We start from the raw sequence: 27345 nt of genomic DNA, 5'->3' as shown, positions 1-27345 counted from the left end.
TGTACAGATAAACGTCAAATCTGTAAAAATATCACAACAAAAGTCACAAGTTCTCAATGCTTTGTTAAAAATAATATAGCGGAAATTGATAGCACAACACTTTAAAAATTTACCTACAATTTGAACATTTTATGTTCAAATGGAATGACCTTGATGTGGATCATCATCATTCATTACCTTATTTTATGTTTTTTGTATAACAACTACAGAATAACTATAAAAAAACACAATTTGTCCGGTGGTTGCTTGATCAAACTTCACGAGGAATGAATTTGACATACATATCTATTGTAGCTTGGAGTACAGGTGCCATTGGATTAAATTCCAAACTATCGGGCATGTTATCTCCAAGCACGGCCCTATACTTCCTGAATATAGTCAAGAGCCCAGCGTACATAACCATTCTTGCAACACGTGCACCTAAAAGAAAAATAAAAACAAATATTTTATGATGAACTTATGTCAAATCAAAAGAAATATTGTTAAATATATCTTTAATTAGGATAAGTCGAAATAAAAAACGTTTAATATTTACCAATACAAACTCTTGGACCTTCACCGAATGGCATGTAGGTGTATGGTTTGATTTTCTTCTTCTCATCACCAAAGAATCGTTCGGGACGGTATACCGTAGGATCCGGGAAGTTCTCCGGTTGCCGATGGATGTAATAAATAGGTATATGCACGCGATCACCTTTCTGTAGACGCAAACCAGTTGGCATCGTATAGCTACTCATCACTTCCCTGGTGATGGCAGGTAGCACCGGGTAAAGACGAAGTGCTTCTTCAATACATGCTTCAATATATGGCAATTCAGACATACATTCGTACTTAATATCACCATGTTTATTAAAATATGCATCCACTTCTTCTATGAGTCGTTCTTGGGCTTGTTTATTTCTTGCCAGTTCATACATAAGGTAATTAATTGTGGACGATGTTGTTTGGAATCCAGCTGAAAAGAACAAAGAGCATTGTGCCACAAGTAGTTCTTCATTCACTTCAATTCTTTCTATCTTCTTCTCATTCGTTTGGTTATTGCTAAAACTGTCTCCAGTTATGTATTGTTGCTTTTCCCAGCCCAGAATGAGATCAACAAAGTCTTTCTTTATAGTTGTCTCAGTGGAACGATTTTTACGAGTTTCTCTGAATAAGTGGCCAAAGAATTTTTCAATTCTGTCATCGAACATCTGCAAACCTAAAGCGTAAAATAAGCCAGGCCACATAGCTCGACCAATGATTTTTAAGCCCATCGTAGTAGGGAATGTATCTATTGCTTCTGCTATTTTGACGAATGGATTAATAGCATTAACTCTCTTCATAGTGTTTGCTTTTTGGCCAAAAACACATCTAATAATACATTCCATCGAATATCTAGCGAACAAGGATTTTATATTAATATTGCCCGAAATTTGTATTTCATCCTTAAGGTACGGGTCCATTTCCTCAGCACATTCTTTGATAGTTGGAAACATATTCTTTAACTTTGCAGATGTGAAAAGTGGAGTTAAATTCTGTCGTAACACTTTCCAATGATCGCCTCCATTCGAAAACAAATTCGTTGTAATGGGCTCTCTATGAGCGTAGTCTGTATTTTCTCTACCATTGAAGTAATAGAAGTCTTGTGTCAATACCAGTTTTAATATTTTAGGATCCTTGACGACGAGAGCTGGTGCTGTACCATAAAAGACACCGATGTACGGCTCATCAGGGAACTGGTCACAAATTTCACACATAATTTCTGTACGACTTTTTTTTAATAGTATATAATCTCGGAAGTTGCCAAAAATTAGTCTCGGATTTAGATATGGAACTTTTCTCTTTTTCCAGTAATCATGTTTTTTTGTTAATAATACGTAAATTAATATCAAAACACCGATAAATGCAGTTACTAATAAAATCATTTTGAACGTCTGTGTGCCACCAAATGTAGTCACGAACTTTAAATAGCGAGTTCATATCAGCCGTATTTATAATCAAGGTGCGCGGCGCGGTGTTATCGCTTAGTTAAGATTTAGAAGTATTTTTTATGTATTATCATACCGGTGGCATAACATTTATACATTAATATATTTGTAAGTTTTATAATATATAAAAGTTTTATGAATCGTTATGTGGATATGTATTACTTCATTACTCCTCATGGAATGTTTACAATCGACTTATGGTGATATACGTTATGTTGCGTTTGTCCTTGAAATAATTATTGCGGTCAATGTCCTATCTCACTTTCTATCATTTCAAAACCGTTTTCTGTGGTGAGATTTGAGATTGTTCTTAAAGAACCCATCCTAGTACGTTATAACTTGTTTATTGTTTTATTTATAAAAATGAGAGGCTCTATTTGATTTCCGCGTGATTTCTCCATCCACCATAACAGGTGGATAAATAATCAAAATACAATTATTATATTTTATATAATTTTTAGTTCATAAATACGATTTGCTGGGTTATCAAAATATGGCCAAGAGTATATTTAATTAAATTGAATTGTTTTCTTTTAATAATATCTTTCATTCGGTATGAAGATTACCAACAATCTGGACTCTGTAGCTGCTATTAGGGTTTTTGTAAAACCCTTTCGTTTTACTTTTATAACGATATCAGACTTATGACGCTTACTACATATACATACTTGTTTCTTTAATAAGACGCAGCGGCGCTGTTGAGAAGAAAGGAGTACGGGAAAAAATACAGTCCCTTGTATTCATTATCATATAAATAATAGGGCGCCAGAGCTCTGGTTCGCTCGTTTGTAAAAATTTGTTAAAAAAATCTCGTTTACCCGATGGGATATTGTATTCAGAAGCCCATCGACTTTTTATCTGCAGACCCTCATTATACTCCGATCACAGCACGCTATAACCCCGCTAACAAAAAAATTTCTACAACCAACTATATAAATGCCACGGAACACGTTATTTCGAGTTCAGATTTAGAAGTTTTACTTTTTTATTTTACTGGTGGTAGAGCTTTGTGCAAACTCGCCTGGGTAGGCACCACTCACTCATCAGATATTCTACCGCGAAACAGCAGTATTTGGTATTGTTTTGTTCCGGTTTGAAGGATGAGTGAGCCAATATAATTACAGGCACAAGGGACATAACATCTTAGCCCCAAGGTGGGTTGCGCATTGGTGATGTAAGCGGTGGTTAAGATTTCTTACAATGCCAATGGGTGTTAGTGACCACTTACCATCAGGTGGCCCATATGCTCGTCCGCCTTCCTATTCTATAAAAAAAGAAGTCAATCCGTTATTAATTAACGGAAACTGCCCCAAAAAATTACAAAAGAAAAGCTTACACATCATATCATATATTTACGACGAAAATATTTAATAATATTCACATAAAATTTATGTGATAGAACATTTGAACGTCCTATTCACATAAATTTATGAATTTTTATTCAAACTGTTGTATAATGTTCATGCCAGGTATACCGCCTGTAGTCTTTACCAAAGGTCTTCACTGTGTTATTAAGCAACACATTTATTAAGCTTTGTATCAGTCTAGTCATTTTAAGTTTTTTTTTGTTTTTTTTTTTTTTCAGGGAAGACATCTTCATCTATGACCTATATAGATAACGAAAACATCATTTAATAAAATATTATTGGCGATCTAGACAGAATAAAGAGTGTGACCGAGATCGTGCACCGACAGGAGCGTTAAAGGGACGCGCGGTTGAAATCTTAATTGTGTAGCTAGACGCGATCTTAATCAAATTATATTGATTTTTATCTACAAAAAAATGTGCTCATTTTTAATATTTAAATACAGTCATTAAGTGTGTTTATTAAAAGTCATTAAGACTTTGATTTTGATAAATTTTGGGTACAGTTACGATGACAAGACATTTAACAGATAACAAAAACGCAAATCATATAATTTACTATCAATCACTTTATTATCTGATTCTGTTATCAGCCTGTTTAGCACGATTAGAATAAAATGGATCTATACAAAACACTACATCGGCATATTAGCGCTACAGTCCCGTTGGCCATCGCCATAATATTATTTCTTGTGCGAAATTTTAAGTTTGCCTTTCTAGCAAGATATTAGTTTATATTAAGTATATATTTAAGGGCCGGTGGCTCAATGTTTTATGTAGCATTTTAAAGTTTTCAATAATAAAAATTGTGCGATCGAGAAACGAACCCCGTCAGAAACGAAGTTGTGTGCGATATTTTTTTCAACTCAAAACGTGTTTTAAAATGTAGATTTCTATTGATTCTATTACTATATTTTTGTCACAACAAAAAGCGCAGTCCTTTTCTCTCTTATTTTTTTTATTTTATGTTATTTTTTTAATGTAAAAATGTTATATAACTATTTGATTATATTATATAATTACACTGGCTCACTCACCTTTCAAACAGGAACACAACAATATCAAGTACTGCTGTTTTGCGGTAGAATATCTGATGAGTGGTACCTACCCAGACGAGCTTGCACAAAGCCCTACCACCAGTATTATAATTAGATGTAAAATAGATCATTTAAAAAAAAAACCACAATCAACAGTTACATTTTTTTATAATTAAACAGAACCGTCCTTTTATAATTCCAGTGAATCAACCGCGTATGTTTCTTGCCTTCCAATCGATTCCAAACGATCTTTGCGTTATTAGCAACTGACAACATCTTTTTAAAACAGACAAATTGAATTACTGCTAAATGTAATCTTGAAATACAGTTTAATGTTTAATTGAATTTTACATAACTTGAAATAAAAAAGTAATATAACAATTAATATAATCAAACACTATTGTAACTGTGTTAAATTAAGTATTAATAGCTTGATAAATGGTTTAATATTTTCCAAGGCTGCCAACCTGCGCAATTACTTGCATAGTAAGTAACATTGTCGCAACTTACAAAAGATAGCATTTAATTGATAGCGATTCTTATCTTTCATACAGCTGGAGCGATCTCCTCTTAATCGATCCTTGTTCAACTGTCACGACCAGTAAGCTTTTCAATTCAACTCATAGCATTGTTAGCAGCCATTTTGTTTTTACCGAAATATATGAAAATAGTAATAAGACCTTTTTTATTGACGGGGGATAAATTTTAGATATATATCTGTAGCAGTACGCACAGCAACAAGAATACACACGCCACGCATACCTCATTATTTGACGTCATCGTTTGAAACAATGAATAGCTCTGAAAGAACTGTTTATTTGAAACAAGAAGCGGCATGCAATGACGTAGTATGACGTAATGTCAAGCTCTTAAAAGAGCTGTTTTTATAGTTATAATCCTCACAATAATCTTCGCTTCAATTGGTTTCACTTCTTCAATGAAAACGACTCAACTTTCTGACAGGTTACAAGAAGAAGTTTTATTTTACTACAACAACGTCTGCCTCCTAAAGTCGCCAAAATATCTAAAGCAGGTTCAGTTGAAATAAGGCGATATCTTGCAAGCTACTTAAACCATAACCACTATTATTTTGTCTGTTTGTATGTCTGTTTTTCCGTGATTACCTGAAACATGAGTAAAACATACAATTATTAATATTTGGATTATTCTAGTATTATAATAAGTCGTTATTTCTTCAAAATGAAATAGCGATCCCATGATCCACACCACCACCACAAAGAGACGCAGAAGTATACCGCTCAATTCCGACACAATCGACGCTTCAAGTCCCACAAATCCCCGACACTTCCAGCGAGATAAAAAATGGGGTTGAATCCAGGACACCAGGATTTGTAGGCTTATAAGCTAAATATTTAAACTCCAAATTTTCTATAATGCGAAAGGAGTTAGATCAAGTAACTAATACAGTGCAGTTTTTATCTGATAATTTTGACGAACAACAACTCATTAACGATCGTTACAAAACAGATATCTCTCAATTAAAAACAGAAAGCACATCTCTACGTGCGCAACTTAGCAAAGTCGCCAGCTTTATGGAACAGCTTGAGCAACGTGCTCGAGACTGTAATATTGAAATACAGTGTGTTCCGGAGCATAAGTCTGAAAACCTGCTTACTATTGTGAAACAACTCACTAGAGTCGTTTCGTGTGACATAGATGATAGTGATATTAAAGAATTCCATCGCGTTGCTAAGGTTGATTCTGACTCGAAGCGCTCTCGCAATATCATAGTCAAATTAACCAGCCCGCGCGTCCGTGATACTATACTTGCAGCGGTAAAAATTTTCAACAAAAAGAATGAAAACAACAAACTCAATTCGACTCATTTAGGCATCGCGGGTGATAAGCAATCAATATACGTCAGTGAACATTTGTCCCCAACGAACAAGAAACTTCATGCAGCCACGAGACTCGTCGCAAAAGAGAAGAAATACGAGTTTGTCTGGATCCGAAATAGCCGCATTTATATTCGTAAAAATAAGCATTCACCTGCAATTTTAATAAGAAATAACGATTTTTTAAATAGTCTAAAGTAATTTTTTGGTTATATTATTGTGCTTATTTCTTTTTTATTTATTTTTTCTACCTGAGTAAGCATTTATTGTGTTTTTTAGTTTTAAAATTCAATATAAAATTTTTTTATCAAAATGTGAGGGGCCTGCGGACCAAGACTGAGGACCTCTATTTATCTGTTCTCTGTTGTGATTATGATGTCATTATTCTTACGGAAACTTGGCTGAATGATACAATATTTGATCATGAATTATTTGACACTCGATATTCAGTATTTAGGCGCGATCGTAGTACAACTTCATCTTATTTGAAAGATGGTGGTGGTGTTGTAATTGCCATACACAAAAAGTTTGAGAGTCTGAGAAAAATCACTTGGGAATCTGTATGTGAAGATCTTTGGGTTTCATTTAAAATAGGTCAAAGTACTCAAATTAATATTTGTGGTGTATATATTCCACCTCCAGTAAAGGAGTTGGAACTTAATTACTTTCTTAAAAATACTGCACAAGTTATTAACTCTAATACAGATGACGGCACAATAAACGTGGTGATTGGGGATTTCAATTTGAGCAATATTGTCTGGGAATATAGCACTTACAGTCGTAGTCTAATACCTGTACGTACAAACAATAATGTGGATTCTTTATTTATTGACACAATATTTTTTTGCAACCTACATCAATGCAACTCAATTTCTAATAATAACGATAGAATTCTCGACCTAGTACTTAGCTCACATCCATCTTTTCTTACGGTATCTGAAGAAAAACCCTTAGTTCCGCTTGATTGTCATCACCCAGCCTTATTAATAGACCTACAGTATTCTACTCAAAAACACTATCTTAAAAGTAACACTGAACCTAAATATAATTTTGCTTTTTGCGACTATAATACTGTTATTGAGGAACTTTCAAAGATTGATTGGGCACATTTATGGAAAAATTGTGGCTCTGTAGATGAAATGATAGAAGTTTTTTATGAAACTTTACTAAATGCTATTTACAAAAATACCCCAAAATCCAAACCCCGTGATGGCAAGCATCCCATATGGTATTCACGTTCTCTAATACGTACTCTTAAGGAAAAATCAAAATATCATAAAGTATTCAAGAAGTATAAAAATCCTATGGATAAATACACTTATGATCTCCTAAGAGATCGCTCAAACGAAATGATATTTGAATGCTATGATTTCTTCAAAAAAAATATATCAGACCATATTCGTAACAACCCTACATACTTTTGGAAATATTTTAAAGACAGAAAATGCAATTCTAAGTCGATTCCCAATCAAATGATATTAAATGATAGAAAAGCTACAGGAGGACAGGAAATATGTAATCTTTTTTCCTATAATTTTCAGTCGATCTATGATACCACACATAAGTTACCACCTTTCAACCCAAAATATTTAACTAGTATTAAATGTACTAATAACACATACGCCAAATGTTCTGTAACAGACCATGAGGTTAAAACACAGCTTCTAGCCTTAAATTGCAATAAAGGGGCGGGACCCGATCTAATACCACCTATATTTATTAAAAATTGTGCTAAAGTTTTAGTTAACCCTCTTACAACTATATATAATAAATCACTTCAATCGGGAATATTCCCAGCTAAATGGAAAGTTGCTTATATAACACCAATTCATAAGTCTGGAGACTTTAATAATATAACTAATTACAGACCAATATCCATACTATCTACTTTTGGGAAAGTTTTTGAGTCACTAATTCAAAAAAAGATGTATTCTCATTTAAAACCTTACTTTGATTCATACCAGCATGGCTTTTGTCCACATAAATCCACAACATCTAATCTAGTTAGTTACATATCTGATATTTCTGAAGCTGTGGATAAGAATAATGAGGTACATGCTATATATCTGGATTTTAAAAAAGCGTTCGACTTAGTCCACCACGACATTCTTTTAACCAAATTGGAATGTATGGGTATTCATGGTTCCTTGTTACGTTGGTGTGAGTCATACTTAAAGAATCGATCCCAATTAGTTGCCATGAAAGGTTTTAAATCTCTCGAATGTAATATACCCTCTGGTGTACCGCAAGGGTCACACCTAGGACCTTTGTTTTTCCTTGTTTTCATTAATGATGTTGGAAAAGTACTTAAATCCAAATATCAAATATACGCAGATGATTTAAAAATATACAGGGAAATTAAATCACCAGAGGATATAGAAATCCTGCAAAGTGACATCGACAACCTTGTTTGTTGGTGTCTTGCAAATCGTATGACTCTAAATAAGGATAAATGTGTTCATATTACATTTAGTAGAAAACGAAAACCACTAAAACACACTTACTACATCGACGGTACGCCCCTTACGGAGTCAACGAGTGTAAGGGATCTCGGGGTGATAATAGATAACACCTTAAGCTTTAGAGATCACATTGATTACATCATATCAAAAGCCTCGCAAGTATCTGGTCTGGTGTTAAGATTAATGAAAATCTTTAAAGATCCAAGCTTGACAATATTAGTTTTCAATAGTATAATAAGGAGTATCCTAGAATATTGTTCAGTTGCTTGGAGTCCTGGGTATGAGGTGCACTCTGATAGAATAGAACGTGTACAAAAACGTTTTCTATATTACTTAGCGTACACAGATCTAAATGCTAAGAATTTTAACTCTTACGATGCACGCCTAATTAATTATAAAGTGCAAACTCTTAAATATAGAAGAGAAGCTGCTGACTTTCTTTTTTTATACAAATTATTGCACGGATATATTGATGCACCTGATCTACTTGCTAAAATTAGTTTCTACATTCCGCGTCAAGGTAGCCGTTTACAAAATCGTAAAATATTTAGCCTACCTGATGTCAAATCAAATCTTGGTCAACATTCGCCAATTTACCGTATTTGCTCGCTTGCGAATTGTAGTCGTCAACACCTAGATGTCTTTAGTGAATCTGTTGGTTCTCTTAAGAATAAACTTAAAACAAAATCACATTAGTTTATGTAATAATTAAATAATTAACTAGTTAGTAATTGCACAAGTACTGTTCTTGTTAAATATGTTTTTTTTAAAGCATGCTAGGTTTACATCCAGAAGACTGCAACTTATTAACACTCTGTTTAGCGTAGATTTTATTTTGTATGCACTAGTTGTAAGTCAGTTTTGTAAACTTAAATAAAAAAAAAAAAAAAAAAAAAAAAAATACTTAATAAAAGAGACAGTTAATTACTACATACAATTTCTTTAGCTCCTATTCATTTTAATAGCAATGTCCGTTAATCAGTGTTTAACTAATGTATTTCTAATGTATTATGATTATGATTTTTAATGTATTATTTTTATGATTTTGATTATGTCTTCGATCACTAATAAGTACTAGATACACAGTCCTGTACAAAAATCATTTTAAAACTGTCCCTTAATGTGTTTATGTTGTTGTAGTCGAAACAAAAATACATTATTGCAAATTCAATCTTAAGATCATCATTTAAATTTGTATTCACAACTCATACACATTTTTTTTCACAATTTGCCAGCGTTTGACCGTTGACTTGCCTGATGTTAAGCATCGACACGGTCTAGGATGTAGCACGCTTGCCTATAAGAAAACTGTTTACTCTGGATTTGAAGACAGCAACATTGTACCTATCAGGAAATATGGACTCTGGCAAAGCATTTCACAGTTTCGCAGTGCGAATGATGATTCAAAGCACTTCGTACGTAGGCGGGGAATTTCCACTGTGTACCTATGGCGCTTTGGTCGCGTTTGCCTGGCCGTTCGTATAGTAAAAGGGGGCGGAAGGAATCAGTTCGTGTAATTCCTGAGCACATTCGAAATGTATCCGATAGAAGACTGAGAGTGACGCTACCACACGTTGATGTTCAAGACTTTGGAGCCTAGACTGAACCAATGTGTCATCTCCTGCCTCCTCTCAATCATCTCTAGAGCCTGAAGATGGTACTTAGCACAGCCATTCCAAAAAAAAAACCTTACTTGTGCTTTATATGTATGAGCAGTTGGTCTGGAGTAAAGTAACGTCTCACTTTGGAGAGGATACCAAGCTTTCGAGCGGCTATTTGGGCTTTGGACTCAATAAAAGAGCCGAAATTTAGAGTCGACTTAAGAGTAAAGCTAAGAAGGTCAAGATGGTCAGTCATAGGTACAGACACATTTCGGAAAGAGGGAGGTAGCTAGAATTCCCTCTTTTTGGTGGAAAACAAACACGCCTGCGTCTTGGATGCATTGAGCATGATCAAATTGGCATCGCCCCAATCGGACACTACTTTAAGGGTCACGTTTAGGCGCTCTACCATGGCCTCTCTCTGAGCCTGGATTTGGTCCTCACTAGTTCGCGCGTTGGATTTGTAGCTCTCGATAACTGTGCAATCATCTACGTACCCATGGATACCAGGCATCAGCAGCATCAGTCGCCGAGAGCGTTGACCCCTCGAGAGCACCGACATTTATAGCCATTTGATCCGACAAGTGGCCATCAACCATCACTCGTAACGATCGATTCGTCAGGAAGTCTGAAATCCACGCACATAGGCTAGCAAGGAGGCCATATGCAGGAAGCTTGCTGATAAGGTCATCATGCCAAACCCAATCAAAGGCCTTCGAGATATCCAAAGAAACAGCAAGTACCTCTCCGTGTTTCTCGATGGCCTCACTGCAGATGTGCGTGACGTACACCAGAAGATCACCAGTGGACCGGTTTGGCGAAACCTGTACTGTCAGTCACTAAGAAGTTCATTGGCTTCCAGGTACGTCAGGAGCCTAGTATTTAGGATACATTCCATCGTCTCTCACAAAATGGACGTAAACGAGATGGGTCTGTAATTGGTAGGGTCAGCACGACTACTATTTTAAGGCACAGGCTGCACGTTAGCAAGCCTCCAGGTCCTAGGCACTTGACCAGTCTCAAGAGAGAGGCGAAACAGACGTGTCAGGATAGGAGACAGTTCAGGTGCACAGTTCCTCGGAACAATTGCTGGGATGCCATCAGGCCCGCTAACCTTGTTCACGTCTAGACTGCGTAGCATTTTGCGAACTTCCTTTTGCTGAATGCGTATATCACTTATATGAGTATCGGCGCTAGGTGTTGCTGGAGATGTCGCGCTACCAGCGTCAAGACGTGAAGACTCCGCAAATAAAGACGCAAACAGATTTACTTTCTCTTCAGCGGTGTGAGCTAGCGTACCGTCAGGCTTCTGAAGGGGAGGCAATGAGGGCCAACAAAAGCTTGCTTCAACCGATTTAGCTAGGGACCAATACGCGTTGCTACCCGAGGGGTACGAAGCTAGTTTGTTCCCTATTCGACTAATGTGACCGAAGCGTGATTTTGCATAGCTTTCTTGTATGACTTGGCGGCTTTATTAAAGGCTCTCTTTTTTGGCGTATATCCCTCGCTTTTAGGTTACGAGAATCAACCCAAGCTAGGTACGCTTCAACGCTTCAGCACATCCGCATTCAGGTCTGAACCAAGGTTGAGCTTTAGTGGACAGTGGCACGTCTGAAAACGGAATAAAATATTCCATAGCTAGACGTAGCAACTATGTCACACTTTGCGCGCTAATCGAGGATAACATATAATAATATACGATAACATGCAAGGATATAATAACATAGGATAACATGCAAGGATAGAGCGCAGGATAGCATGCAAGGAAAGAGCGCATTCCTTCCCAATCTGCTGACTTGTATCGCCACACCAGCCGAGTTCCAGTGGGGCTGGGATTGGGCGGTGAGTAGACAGATACAGATTTCACCAGACAGTGGTTGGACTTACCTAACGGTGAAGAGGTCGACACCGAGTAACGGTCCGGATCAGTTAACACATATTTCGACCGACAATAGCTGGTCTACATACATTACAATTCAACCTTACGTGGTTAACTTAAAGTAGAATTTAAAAAACGGTAAAAAAGGCAATCAAATTTTACGAGGTAGGTTCGACGCTAGCACAAGGACTGAATGAAGCCGAACTGTTTAATATATTTATTTTCATACTGGAATTTTAAATGATTTTTTTTTGTAATTAAGTAAAGGTGTGTTTTGTGTTATAAACATAATTTATTATTAATAGGGAAGGACATTAATAATCAATGAAACTTAGATAATTATTGAGATAAATATAGACATAATTATTTATTTACATAATCAATCATCAAAATCAAAATATAGTTACATATTTATCACTTTCTACAAAATGATTCGAACATACAAGCGTTGGGTCGGCTAAAAGAATTATTCGGATCTTTGACGTGCTATTATAACATATATCCATAAGCCACACCGCACAAGATCTAGAGGAAAGCTAAAAACCATTATAAAATGTCTCATCATCAATTTAATCACATGTAGTCAAAAAATATCAAGAAACAAAACTGACTAAGTAAAAATGTTGCAATAACTCTTTAATTCTCGCTTTGGAATCGATGCTAAGCCTTTAGAAGATCTAGTAAAAACAGGAACTAGGCTTTAGTCGGTTTTGTTCATATACGTCTAATTTCAGAGCCTAATATAATCTTTCAAAAATAAATTTGAGTGATTCAAAACTGTCCATTAATCGCGGAATAATCGGTATATAAACATAAAATAAAAATCGATTCAAATTGAGAACCTTCTTCTACTGAGTCAGTTAAAATTTTAATTAGACAGAATACATAAGACACAGTAAAGAAGTTAATTAAACAAAGGAAATACATAATCACATTTTTCAAACAAAAATAAAGAAAATAAATTAACAATGGCGTCTCCACCAAATGGAACAGAAACAACCCATGTAACCCGAACGTTTATCTAGAGTCTTTATAAATGTCATGCTTTATATCTATTTATATTAAGTTTTTACAAATGGTTTTCGAAGATTTCCTAACGAAATACCAATATTTACAATACAGTGATAACAGTTATATAATGGTAATATTAATATTTACCGAAAATATGAAACTGCATCCTTTTTCAGTGCCCTAGACGTGTGATTTCTGCATTTTTGAACGAGCACATTTTTGAAAATTTGAACATGTTTACTGTCGGCGCGTCCGAATGTTAGTACTACATTAAAAGATCACCCAAATGTTCATATGGGTGCTCATTTGGTGAGGACGTTTTTTGAAGCTGATTGTTTATCTAGTTTTTATTAGTGATCATGCTCCTTTTCATTTTAATAGCAATGTCAGTTAATCAGTATTTAACTAATGTATTTCTAATGTATTAGTGTAACTAGCTAATATACGACAGAATGTGTTACGAGTATATCCTAACAAAATAATGTTTAGATTAGGGCCTAAATGTATTAAGCATTAATTTTATATGAGCTTTCTTTTGTAACGTAACTTCTTAATGTTAAATTTTTTTTTTTTTTATATTCGCCGGGAGGGCAAATGACTCTACTCCACCTGATGGTAAATCGTTCTGCACCTTGCTAGCCGCCTTCACCTTGCCGGCCCGCAAGATGCCTCTTCACGCCTCGTTTGAAGGAACCCGGTTTGTAAGAGGAGGGGAACACGTGAGCTGGTAAGGAAATCCATTTTTTGGAAGTGCGACAAAGAAAGGAGTTGCCAAATTTCTTTGTTCGCGATGGAATTGATGTCACAGTTAGGCGGTGACATCGAGAACCAGCTCGCGTGGACTTAAGAAGGAAGGGGGAAGCAGGAATTAGAGAGAATAATTCCTCAGAGCACTCGCCGTGATACATTCGATAGAAAGCGCTCAGTGCTGCTATCTCACGACGCAATTGTAAAGGTTCAAGGGTGTTTGTGACCTTTACGTCGCCAATAATGCGTACAGCACGTCGCTGCAACCGGTCCAAGGCCTCAAGTAGGTACTTAGCGGAGCCATACCAATGGCGCGAGCAATATTCCACGCAAGACCGTACCTGTGTTTTGTACAGCAGGCACAGTTGTTGTGGCGTGAAAAAGCGCCGCACCTTGTTCAGAACTCCGAGTTTCCGTGAAGCTGTTTTTATAACAGCCTCGATGTAATCCCTTGGACTAAGGTCGCAGCGAACGTCAATCCCCAGCATGGCGATTTTGCTTTGCATCACCAGCGGAGTACCACAGAGGGAGGGAAGAGGGGAAAATGTTGACTTTTTCGCCGTGAGAGCCATAGCCAAGCATACCTGTGTTTTCTTGGCATTAAACTCAACAAGATTATCAGAGCCCCATTTGGCGATGAGCTCTAACGTCCTATCGAGTTCAATGACAAGATTCTCCCGCCTCTCCTCAGTTTCCGCCCGCCCAGCCACTGCGCGTCCGTGGTATCCACCATGCACTGTACTATCGTCTGCATAGCAATGTATGTTCCCAAGAGAGAGCATATCATTGATATGCAAAAGAAAGAGTGTGGGAGATAGCACAGATCCCTGGGGGACCCCAGCATTCACTACATAGAATTGTGAAGCGCAACCATCTACTAAAACACGAAGGCTACGCTTGTGTAGGAAGCTGGCAATCCAGGTGCATAGCTGAGCAGGCAGACCATATGCCGGTAGCTTGGAGAGAAGACTTCTGTGCCAGACCCTGTCGAAAGCCTTGGAGATATCGAGGCTGACAACCAACGATTCTCCATGCTTGTCGATAGCTTCACCCCAGAGGTGCGTTAGGTACGCTAGAAGATCACCTGTGGACCGTTTTGGTCGAAACCCGTATTGACGATCATTAATTAAAGAGTGATCTTCTAGGTAATGGATCAGTTGGTTGTTTAAAATCCGTTCCATCACCTTACAAAGTACTGAGGTGATAGCTATTGGCCGATAATTTGCCGGGTCAGACCGATCCCCTTTTTTGGGAACCGCTTGCACATTAGCTCTTCTCCAAGCCTCCGGCACACTTCCCGAAGAAAGAGAAAGTTGGAACAGGCGCGTTAACACAGGAGACAGCTCCGCTGCGCACTTCTTCAGAACTATGGCTGGTATTCCATCGGGACCGCTAGCTTTCCGTATATCGAGTGATTGCAGCTCCGCACGCACATCACGTTGCCTGATTTTGATGTCAGGCATCGTGTGGCCACATGAAGGTATTGTTGGTGGCTGCGCACTACAATCATCGATGACGGAATTGTCGGCAAAGAGTTTAGCCAGGAGATCAGCTTGCTCTTGCTTAAATATTCTTAATAACACAATTGATACATCAATAATAAAATAAAATAAATAAGGCAGGTGCCTTGTAGGCCTAGGTATAAATTCGAGCTACCACCGCTGATTTATCATGCGCTTAATTTCTGTTCCAAATATAAGCACGTCAATAAATGACTTTTAAAAATAAAATTTGATAAAAAATTTCTGAGTCATTAAATGCAAATTTTTTATTATGCTAGATTAAGAAGAACTGTTTATAAATACATTATCATTATAAGACCGAATTTTAATATTATATTTATACATAATATATACTGTGATAAAAGTCTTGCCTTATAACCATGACATAGCATTATTTACCATAATAAAATATCATCTTAACTTGCTTGTTATGTAAGTATAAAATGGAATCGCGGCGTTGTAAAAACAGGTTTTTTTTTAATTACATAATATAGGTAACCTTCGAATTTTGAGTGTCTATGACTAATAGCAGTCGAGTCAGCCAGTCGAGACATTGAAATAACATTTGTCAAATAGTTATACCTAACGCGTTGTGTTTATTTTTTCTATTGTTTTGGCTTATGTTATTTTATACGTCAGCGGTTTAACCGTAATAATATCTCACCTAAAAACGTCTACGTTGAACGGCGTATTGAAGTTTCAGTCGTAAAAGGTATTGCAGTAATTTTAGGTTTTATTAAAGTAAAAAAAAAACGATTTTATTTACTGTGTGTAAATTATAATTTCAACGGTTGACATTGATCAAAAACAAAACAATAAAATTATAATTAGTATCTTAATATCGTTACACATTCAATTCAAATTCATTTATTCAATAGATTTAATAAGAAGAAGATTTAAATATAAATAAATATTGATTGTTACATTAAAAACTATCACCGGTACGGAAAAGAACATAACCCTGACCTAAGAACCGGTGAAAGAAACTCAGCGACTTTTTTTTATCAGATCGTGTACTTAATAGTTTACAAATTTTAAATAAAACAAAGAAATAGAAAGGCGATGGTTGCATTTCCAAAGGTATATCCTCCAAGAACTCACCTTTTCACTCAAAGCGTTCCCTACCTTAAAGCTAAATATATTATAGCTATTAACATTTAACAATTCATAAATATAGCAACAAAGATAAGACGAAGGAATGAATATAAATATAATAAAACGTGTCAAAGATATGCATTTGGCAGCGATCCTTAATTAGTCGAGTTTGAATAGTTATTTTCTATATTTAACTGTGGAAAGAGGAGAAATAAATTTTTCCTTGGATCTAAAGGTTAATCGACTAGTATGCCATGATATAGTATACATATATAAATTGCTTAAACAAAAATATTTTATAAAGTTATAGATTGATTTGTTTCATATCATGTCGAACGAGTTTATTTATCTTCATAAAGTTTAGTTTTTAAATTATCAAAGTGTGTTTATCAATAGAATGTACTGACAAATAAAATAAAAGTAAAAATATGTAATGTGAACTTTTTAACTAAATCAGCTCTCAATGCTTTGTTAAAAAGAATCAAGCGGAAATTGATAACGCAGCACATAAAATATGTACCTAAAAGTTTTAAAACTACATGTTCTCCTCCTTATGTTCAAATGGAATGACTTTGAAGACTGTCAACACTCGTTACCTTAATGTTTAAATCATGAAACACTTAATTGAGTTTATATAAAGGTTTGAATTTTTTGTTTATCGTATAAAATCTATGGAACGTAATTAAGTTATTTAAAAACTAAATAAAAAATACAATTTATCTACTGATTGCTTGATCAAATTTCACGAGGAATGAATTTGACATACATATTTATTGTAGCTTGGAGTACAGGAGACACTGGCTTAAATTCCAAAGTATCGGGCATGTTATCTCCAAGCTCAGTCCTATACTTCCTGAATATAGTCAAGAGCCCAGCGTACATAACCATTCTTGCAAAACGAGCACCTGGAAGAAAAATAAAAATAAATATTTGATATAATGACCTTATATAAAATGAAAAGAAATATTGTTAAATATATCTTTTATTAAGATAAGTCGAAATAAAAAACGTTTAATATTTACCAATACAAACTCTTGGACCTTCACCGAATGGCATGTAGGTGTATGGTTTGATTTTCTTCTTCTCATCACCAAAGAATCGTTCGGGACGGTATACCGTAGGATCCGGGAAGTTCTCCGGTTGCCGATGGATGTAATCAATAGGTATATGTACGCGATCACCTTTCTGAAGGCGCAGCCCAGTTGGCAGCGTGTAGCTATTCATCACTTCTCTGGTGATGACAGGTAACACCGGGTAAAGACGAAGTGCTTCTTCAATACATGCTTCAATATATGGCAACTCAGTTATACATTCGTACTTAATATCACCATGTTTTTTAAAGTATGCATCCACTTCTTCTATGAGTCGTTCTTGGGCTTGTTTATTTTTTGCCAGTTCATACAGAAGGTAATTTATTGTGGACGATGTTGTTTCGAATCCAGCCGCGAAGAATAAAGTGCATTGTGCTACAAGTAAGTCTTCATTCACTTCAATTCTTTCTATCTTCTTGTCATTCGTTTGGTTATTGCTAAAACTGTCTCCGGTTATGTATTGTTGCTTTTCCCAGCCCAGAATAAGATCGACAAAGTCTTTCTTTAAAGTTGTCTCAGTGGAACGATTTTTACGAGTTTCTCTGAATAAGTGGCCAAAGAATTTTTCAATTCTGTCGTCGAACATCTGGAAACCCAATGCGTAAAATAAATCAGGCCACATGGCTCGACCAATGTTTTTCAAACCCGCCGTAGTTGATGATGCAACAATTGCTTCACCTATAGTAACAAAGGGATTAATTGCTTTATCTCTTTTCATAGTGTTCGCTTTTAGCCCAAAAACACATCTAATAATACATTCCATCGAATATCTAGCGAACAAAGATTTTATATTAATATTCCCCGAAATTTGTATTTCATCCTTAAGGTAGGTTTCCATTTCCTCAGCACATTCATTGATAGTTGGAAACATATACTTCAACTTTGCAGATGTGAAAAGTGGAGTTAAATTCTGTCGTAATACTTTCCAATGATCACCTCCATTTGAAAACAAATTCGTTGTAATGGGCTCTCTGTTAGCGTGGTCTGTATTTTCTCTACCATTGAAGTAATAGAAGTCTTGTGTCAACACCAGTTTTAATATTTTAGGATCCTTGACGACGAGAGCTGGTGCTGTACCATAAAAGACACCGACGTATGGTTCATCAGGGAACTGGTCACAAATTTCACGTAAAATTGAAGAAGGAGTCTTTTTAAATAGTATAAAATCTCGGAAGTTGCCAAAAATTAGTCTCGGATTTATATATGGAACATTTTTCTTTTTCCAGTAATCATGTTTTTTTGTTAATAATACGTAAATCAATATCAAAACACCGATAAATGCGGTTACTAATGAAATCATTTTGAACGTCTGTGTGCCACCAAATGTAGTCACGAACTTTAAATAGCGAGTTCATATCAGCCGTATTTATAATCAAGGCGCGGTGTTATCGCTTAAGTTAAGATTTATATGTATTTTATTTTATTTGTTCTTATCATACTAGAAGCTTTATATATATAAGTATTTTAAGCTGTATATGTAAGGCGTTTAGTTACCAGTCTTACAAATGAATTTTGTTATTCACTGTCTAAAATCTCTGTGTAACATTGAAATCGCCAGAATTTTATAATTTTGCTGAATTTTTAAATAAGTACCTCAAAATAAGACCTGAGTTGCTATATTACTTACTCGTGAAATGTTGACAGCCGATTTATGGCGAATTTTGACGCTGTCGAGATAAAAATAATACGAAAAAAATAGTAGCGTTTGTATTCATTATCACATTTTGGCGACCGAGCTTCGCTTAGCTTTAATTATTATTTATAAAAAAAAAACCGTGTACGCGATCGGGTATTTTTTTAAGTATTAGAAACTCTTGGTAATAATTGGTACTACGCTGCCCAGACCCTCATTATTTTTTCGATCACAGCACGCTACGTATGTAACCTCACTAAAAAAATGACTCCAACCAATTATAAAATTCCACGGAATACCTTATTTTTAAGTCCGAATTAGAAGTCAATCTGTTATTAATTCTTAATGGATTCTGCCACAAAAACATATTAAAATGACGACGAGTAAAATAGTTCGAAATACGAATAAAATTATATTTCAATTAAATAAGTTAAATAAAAAGTTTTTATTCAAACTTTTAATTTTATTAAGGCTGTGCATTAGCTTAGTAATTTTAAAATTTCAATCAGTTTTTTTTTGTTTTATATGCATTTTTTACTCGAAATATATCTATACCTTAGAACTATACAGATAACGAATAATAAATCTATCCGTGTAGTGACTGAGAAAGAATTCATTTCACTGCCCCTCTCGTTCCCATGGGTGTCGTAAGAGGCGACTAAGGGATATCTGAGCGACCATCTGCTCATTTGGTGGTAGGATGTTAAAATCCGCCTGGCTTGTTACCACCGTACGCATGGTGATAAACTCGTGAAGTGGCTTGCAGCCGCGTTTCGAGGTCAGCCAGCGTACAGCTAGAGCCCGAGCGAGTATTGCCGCGATGGGTGTTGGTCCAATGGAGACGGCTGTTGAACCAATGCCGGGGGAAACTGTATTGACCTGCCGGACAGGGAGACCCGAAGAAACGGCTGTTCCGCTGGCCGCCCGTGGCATAGTACAGGGGCCCGAGCGTGCCTAACCAGCTCGAGAGGCTGCGCCACCAGGCCATGCATAATCTCGGGGTGGACTGTCGTGCCGGTTAGTGACCGGAAGGTGGGGTCCCGGCGGCCACTTCCGGGGACCCCCCCGGAAGTGGCCGCCGGGGGCCCTTCCGTCCGGCGGGTCAGTGTATTTTTCCTTTTGGCCACCACTTGGGGAAACACGCCTCCACACTTTGCCCATCCCTATCGTGGCAATACGTCGCTCGCTTCACGTCTCTTTTCCATTTTTTTTCCCAAATGGTAGCGCAACAAAACAGAAAAAACGGTCATACAGCGTTGCACCCCCCCACCATACCCTCGTTATTTGAGGTCGAGTTCTCTAACATCCGTGGACTCCACAATAACCTCAACGCTGTCTACCACCATCTCGAGACAGCACGGCCAGCAATGTTGTTTCTCACGGAGACGCAAATACTCCGCCCTGCCGATACCAGCTACCTTAATTATTCCGGCTACACGCTTGAAGAATCCTTCAAAGCGAAAGCCGGAGTATGCTTGTTCGTCAGGATGGATGTTTGCTGTCACCGACTGCGCTGCTTAGAGGACCCCTCCTTCTCCATGTTGGTGGTACGTGTGGGCCTGGTTCGTCAGAGTCGAGTCTACGTGTGCCTCTACAGATCCCACAATGGTGACTTGGAGACAAGCCGATTATTTGACCATCTTAGTCGGGTGGCAGATGCTGCGCAAGAGCAGTTTCCTAACGCGGTATTGGTGTTTTTGGGGGATTTTAATGCTCACCATGAATCATGGTTGAAATCCCTCAAAACTGACCATGCTGGAAGAACTGCTCATGCTTTTGCTCTCACACACGACTTGACCCAACTGGTTGATCAGCCCACCAGGATCCCAGACATTGATGGGCAAGCGCTTTCTCTACTGGATCTTCTGCTGACTTCTCACCCGGTGGAATATCAGGTTGTGGTTCAAGCTCCACTCGGTTCTTCGGATCACGGCCTTATATCTACCAAAGTGCCAGAGGCCAAGCTACCGCCATCAGCGGTATGCAAACATCGCGTTTGGCACTATAAGTCGGCAGATTGGGAACCGTCCCAACCGCATACCGATGCGCGATTACTATGCGTCAGTCCCTTGGAAGGAACGTTGCTTCAGTGGGAATGACCCGACAGCTAGTGCCGCTGCTGTTGCTGATGAGATCATGTTAGGAATGGAATACTACATTCCTAGCTCAGATCTCATCAATAGGGGTACGCGTAACCGTTGGTTCACTCGTGAATGTACCGATGCTGTATCATCTAAGCAGGTGGCATATCGCAAGTGGATCAACGGCTGCATTAGCAGGGCATCTAACATTGACTCACTGAAAGCAAACTACAATAAAAATTCCAAGTCCTGTAGGAAGGCATACACGAGAGCGGATGCACAGCGCATTGTACAGATTGGTCATGACCTTATTTCGCATCCTAGGGGCTCCCGTAGCTTCTGGCGTCTGACCAAGTCTGTGCAAAACAATTTCTGCCAACCTTCGCTGCCACCGCTCAGAAATCCGGACGGATCGCTAGCTCACAGTCCGCAGGAGAAAGCCGACCTCCTGGCTTAACTCTTTGCCGACAACTCTGTGATCGATGATTGTAGTGCGCTGCCACCTACAATACCTTCATGTGGCCATACGATGCCTGACATCAAAATCAGGCAACGTGATGTGCGTGCGGAGCTGCAATCACTTGATGTACGGAAAGCTAGCGGTCCCGATGGAATACCAGCCATGGTGCTGAAGAAGTGCGCAGTGGAGCTGTCTCCTGTGTTAACGCGCCTGTTCCAACTTTCTCTCTCTTCGGGATGTATACTGGAGGCTTGGAGAAGAGCTAATGTGCAAGCGGTTCCCAAAAAAGGGGATCGGTTTGACCCAGCATATTATCGGCCAATAGCTATCACCTCAATACTTTGTAAGGTGATGGAACGGATTTTAAACAACCAACTGATCCATTACCTAGAAGATCACTGTCTAATTAATGATCGTCAGTACGGGTTTCGACCAAAACGGTCCACAGGTGGTCTTCTAGCGTACGTAACACACCTCTGGGGTTAAGCTACGACAAGCGTGGAGAATCGTTGGCTGTCAGCCTTGATATCTCCAAGGCTTTCGACAGGGTCTGGCACAGAAGTCTTCTCTCCAAGCTACCGGCATATAGTCTGCCTGCTCAGCTATGCACCTGGATTGCCAGCTTCCTACACAAGCGTAGCCTTCGTGTTTTAGTTGATGGTTGCGCTTCACAATTCTATAAATAACCGCTAGCTTTCCGTATATCGAGTGATTGCAGCTCCGCACGCACATCACGTTGCCTGATTTTGATGTCAGGCATCGTGTGGCCACATGAAGGTATTGTTGGTGGCTGCGCACTACAATCATCGATGACGGAATTGTCGGCAAAGAGTTTAGCCAGGAGATCAGCTTGCTCTTGCTTAAATATTCTTAATAACACAATTGATACATCAATAATAAAATAAAATAAATAAGGCAGGTGCCTTGTAGGCCTAGGTATAAATTCGAGCTACCACCGCTGATTTATCATGCGCTTAATTTGTGTTCCAAATATAAGCACGTCAATAAATGACTTTTAAAAATAAAATTTGATAAAAAATTTCTGAGTCATTAAATGCAAATTTTTTATTATGCTAGATTAAGAAGAACTGTTTATAAATACATTATCATTATAAGACCGAATTTTAATATTATATTTATACATAATATATACTGTGATAAAAGTCTTGCCTTATAACCATGACATAGCATTATTTACCATAATAAAATATCATCTTAACTTGCTTGTTATGTAAGTATAAAATGGAATCGCGGCGTTGTAAAAACAGGTTTTTTTTTAATTACATAATATAGGTAACCTTCGAATTTTGAGTGTCTATGACTAATAGCAGTCGAGTCAGCCAGTCGAGACATTGAAATAACATTTGTCAAATAGTTATACCTAACGCGTTGTGTTTATTTTTTCTATTGTTTTGGCTTATGTTATTTTATACGTCAGCGGTTTAACCGTAATAATATCTCACCTAAAAACGTCTACGTTGAACGGCGTATTGAAGTTTCAGTCGTAAAAGGTATTGCAGTAATTTTAGGTTTTATTAAAGTAAAAAAAAAACGATTTTATTTACTGTGTGTAAATTATAATTTCAACGGTTGACATTGATCAAAAACAAAACAATAAAATTATAATTAGTATCTTAATATCGTTACACATTCAATTCAAATTCATTTATTCAATAGATTTAATAAGAAGAAGATTTAAATATAAATAAATATTGATTGTTACATTAAAAACTATCACCGGTACGGAAAAGAACATAACCCTGACCTAAGAACCGGTGAAAGAAACTCAGCGACTTTTTTTATCAGATCGTGTACTTAATAGTTTACAAATTTTAAATAAAACAAAGAAATAGAAAGGCGATGGTTGCATTTCCAAAGGTATATCCTCCAAGAACTCACCTTTTCACACAAAGCGTTCCCTACCTTAAATCTAAATATATTATAGCTATTAACATTTAACAATTCATAAATATAGCAACAAAGATTAGACGAAGGAATGAATATAAATATAATAAAACGTGTCAAAGATATGCATTTGGCAGCGATCCTTAATTAGTCGAGTTTGAATAGTTATTTTCTATATTTAACTGTGGAAAGAGGAGAAATAAATTTTTCCTTGGATCTAAAGGTTAATCGACTAGTATGCCATGATATAGTATACATATATAAATTGCTTAAACAAAAATATTTTATAAAGTTATAGATTGATTTGTTTCATATCATGTCGAACGAGTTTATTTATCTTCATAAAGTTTAGTTTTTAAATTATCAAAGTGTGTTTATCAATAGAATGTACTGACAAATAAAATAAAAGTAAAAATATGTAATGTGAACTTTTTAACTAAATCAGCTCTCAATGCTTTGTTAAAAAGAATCAAGCGGAAATTGATAACGCAGCACATAAAATATGTACCTAAAAGTTTTAAAACTACATGTTCTCCTCCTTATGTTCAAATGGAATGACTTTGAAGACTGTCAACACTCGTTACCTTAATGTTTAAATCATGAAACACTTAATTGAGTTTATATAAAGGTTTGAATTTTTTGTTTATCGTATAAAATCTATGGAACGTAATTAAGTTATTTAAAAACTAAATAAAAAATACAATTTATCTACTGATTGCTTGATCAAATTTCACGAGGAATGAATTTGACATACATATTTATTGTAGCTTGGAGTACAGGAGACACTGGCTTAAATTCCAAAGTATCGGGCATGTTATCTCCAAGCTCAGTCCTATACTTCCTGAATATAGTCAAGAGCCCAGCGTACATAACCATTCTTGCAAAACGAGCACCTGGAAGAAAAATAAAAATAAATATTTGATATAATGACCTTATATAAAATGAAAAGAAATATTGTTAAATATATCTTTTATTAAGATAAGTCGAAATAAAAAACGTTTAATATTTACCAATACAAACTCTTGGACCTTCACCGAATGGCATGTAGGTGTATGGTTTGATTTTCTTCTTCTCATCACCAAAGAATCGTTCGGGACGGTATACCGTAGGATCCGGGAAGTTCTCCGGTTGCCGATGGATGTAATCAATAGGTATATGTACGCGATCACCTTTCTGAAGGCGCAGCCCAGTTGGCAGCGTGTAGCTATTCATCACTTCTCTGGTGATGACAGGTAACACCGGGTAAAGACGAAGTGCTTCTTCAATACATGCTTCAATATATGGCAACTCAGTTATACATTCGTACTTAATATCACCATGTTTTTTAAAGTATGCATCCACTTCTTCTATGAGTCGTTCTTGGGCTTGTTTATTTTTTGCCAGTTCATACAGAAGGTAATTTATTGTGGACGATGTTGTTTCGAATCCAGCCGCGAAGAATAAAGTGCATTGTGCTACAAGTAAGTCTTCATTCACTTCAATTATTTATATCTTCTTGTCATTCGTTTGGTTATTGCTAAAACTGTCTCCGGTTATGTATTGTTGCTTTTCCCAGCCCAGAATAAGATCGACAAAGTCTTTCTTTAAAGTTGTCTCAGTGGAACGATTTTTACGAGTTTCTCTGAATAAGTGGCCAAAGAATTTTTCAATTCTGTCGTCGAACATCTGGAAACCCAATGCGTAAAATAAGAATTTTTAAATAAGTACCTCAAAATAAGACCTGAGTTGCTATATTACTTACTCGTGAAATGTTGACAGCCGATTTATGGCGAATTTTGACGCTGTCGAGATAAAAATAATACGAAAAAAATAGTAGCGTTTGTATTCATTATCATATTTTGGCGACCGAGCTTCGCTTAGCTTTAATTATTATTTATAAAAAAAAAACCGTGTACGCGATCGGGTATTTTTTTAAGTATTAGAAACTCTTGGTAATAATTGGTACTACGCTGCCCAGACCCTCATTATTTTTTCGATCACAGCACGCTACGTATGTAACCTCACTAAAAAATGACTCCAACCAATTATAAAATTCCACGGAATACCTTATTTTTAAGTCCGAATTAGAAGTCAATCTGTTATTAATTCTTAATGGATTCTGCCACAAAAACATATTAAAATGACGACGAGTAAAATAGTTCGAAATACGAATAAAATTATATTTCAATTAAATAAGTTAAATAAAAAGTTTTTATTCAAACTTTTAATTTTATTAAGGCTGTGCATTAGCTTAGTAATTTTAAAATTTCAATCAGTTTTTTTTTGTTTTATATGCATTTTTTACTCGAAATATATCTATACCTTAGAACTATACAGATAACGAATAATAAATCTATCCGTGTAGTGACTGAGAAAGAATTCATTTCACTGCCCCTCTCGTTTCCATGGGTGTCGTAAGAGGCGACTAAGGGATATCTGAGCGACCATCTGCTCATTTGGTGGTAGGATGTTAAAATCCGCCTGGCTTGTTACCACCGTACGCATGGTGATAAACTCGTGAAGTGGCTTGCAGCCGCGTTTCGAGGTCAGCCAGCGTACAGCTAGAGCCCGAGCGAGTATTGCCGCGATGGGTGTTGGTCCAATGGAGACGGCTGTTGAACCAATGCCGGGGGAAACTGTATTGACCTGCCGGACAGGGAGACCCGAAGAAACGGCTGTTCCGCTGGCCGCCCGTGGCATAGTACAGGGGCCCGAGCGTGCCTAACCAGCTCGAGAGGCTGCGCCACCAGGCCATGCATAATCTCGGGGTGGACTGTCGTGCCGGTTAGTGACCGGAAGGTGGGGTCCCGGCGGCCACTTCCGGGGACCCCCCCGGAAGTGGCCGCCGGGGGCCCTTCCGTCCGGCGGGTCAGTGTATTTTTCCTTTTGGCCACCACTTGGGGAAACACGCCTCCACACTTTGCCCATCCCTATCGTGGCAATACGTCGCTCGCTTCACGTCTCTTTTCCATTTTTTTTCCCAAATGGTAGCGCAACAAAACAGAAATAACGGTCATACAGCGTTGCACCCCCCCACCATACCCTCGTTATTTGAGGTCGAGTTCTCTAACATCCGTGGACTCCACAATAACCTCAACGCTGTCTACCAACATCTCGAGACAGCACGGCCAGCAATGTTGTTTCTCACGGAGACGCAAATACTCCGCCCTGCCGATACCAGCTACCTTAATTATTCCGGCTACACGCTTGAAGAATCCTTCAAAGCGAAAGCCGGAGTATGCTTGTTCGTCAGGATGGATGTTTGCTGTCACCGACTGCGCTGCTTAGAGGACCCCTCCTTCTCCATGTTGGTGGTATGTGTGGGCCTGGTTAGTCAGAGTCGAGTCTACGTGTGCCTCTACAGATCCCACAATGGTGACTTGGAGACAAGCCGATTATTTGACCATCTTAGTCGGGTGGCAGATGCTGCGCAAGAGCAGTTTCCTAACGCGGTATTGGTGTTTTTGGGGGATTTTAATGCTCACCATGAATCATGGTTGAAATCCCTCAAAACTGACCATGCTGGAAGAACTGCTCATGCTTTTGCTCTCACACACGACTTGACCCAACTGGTTGATCAGCCCACCAGGATCCCAGACATTGATGGGCAAGCGCTTTCTCTACTGGATCTTCTGCTGACTTCTCACCCGGTGGAATATCAGGTTGTGGTTCA

At 37.4% G+C, this 27345-nt stretch overlaps 3 protein-coding genes across 3 annotated transcripts; all 3 read right to left on the bottom strand.

Annotated features, from left to right (window-relative positions):
* Positions 1 to 250: 250 nt before the first annotated feature.
* On the bottom strand, positions 251 to 1935 carry LOC126775641 (cytochrome P450 6B5-like). The gene is made up of 2 exons (XM_050497706.1): positions 536 to 1935; positions 251 to 420 (listed from the first exon to the last, which is right to left on the bottom strand). Exons 1-2 carry the CDS (start codon positions 1902 to 1904, stop codon positions 251 to 253), a joined length of 1539 nt encoding a protein of 512 aa, XP_050353663.1. The 5' UTR covers positions 1905 to 1935.
* Positions 1936 to 17226: 15291 nt separating this feature from the next.
* On the bottom strand, positions 17227 to 18933 carry LOC126775245 (cytochrome P450 6B2-like). The gene is made up of 2 exons (XM_050497043.1): positions 17546 to 18933; positions 17227 to 17428 (listed from the first exon to the last, which is right to left on the bottom strand). Exons 1-2 carry the CDS (start codon positions 18912 to 18914, stop codon positions 17259 to 17261), a joined length of 1539 nt encoding a protein of 512 aa, XP_050353000.1. The 5' UTR covers positions 18915 to 18933; the 3' UTR covers positions 17227 to 17258.
* Positions 18934 to 24384: 5451 nt separating this feature from the next.
* On the bottom strand, positions 24385 to 25372 carry LOC126775256 (cytochrome P450 3A19-like). Its single transcript, XM_050497061.1, is given in 2 exon segments — positions 24385 to 24586; positions 24704 to 25372. Coding segments are annotated over 2 exon segments (825 nt in total). The 5' UTR covers positions 25359 to 25372; the 3' UTR covers positions 24385 to 24416.
* Positions 25373 to 27345: the final 1973 nt, after the last annotated feature.

Source organism: Nymphalis io, chromosome 18, assembly GCF_905147045.1.
Source record: "Nymphalis io chromosome 18, ilAglIoxx1.1, whole genome shotgun sequence".
Lineage (NCBI taxonomy): Eukaryota > Metazoa > Arthropoda > Insecta > Lepidoptera > Nymphalidae > Nymphalis > Nymphalis io.
Note: the sequence above shows the minus strand (reverse complement) of the source record. Positions and strands in the feature narration are given on the sequence as shown.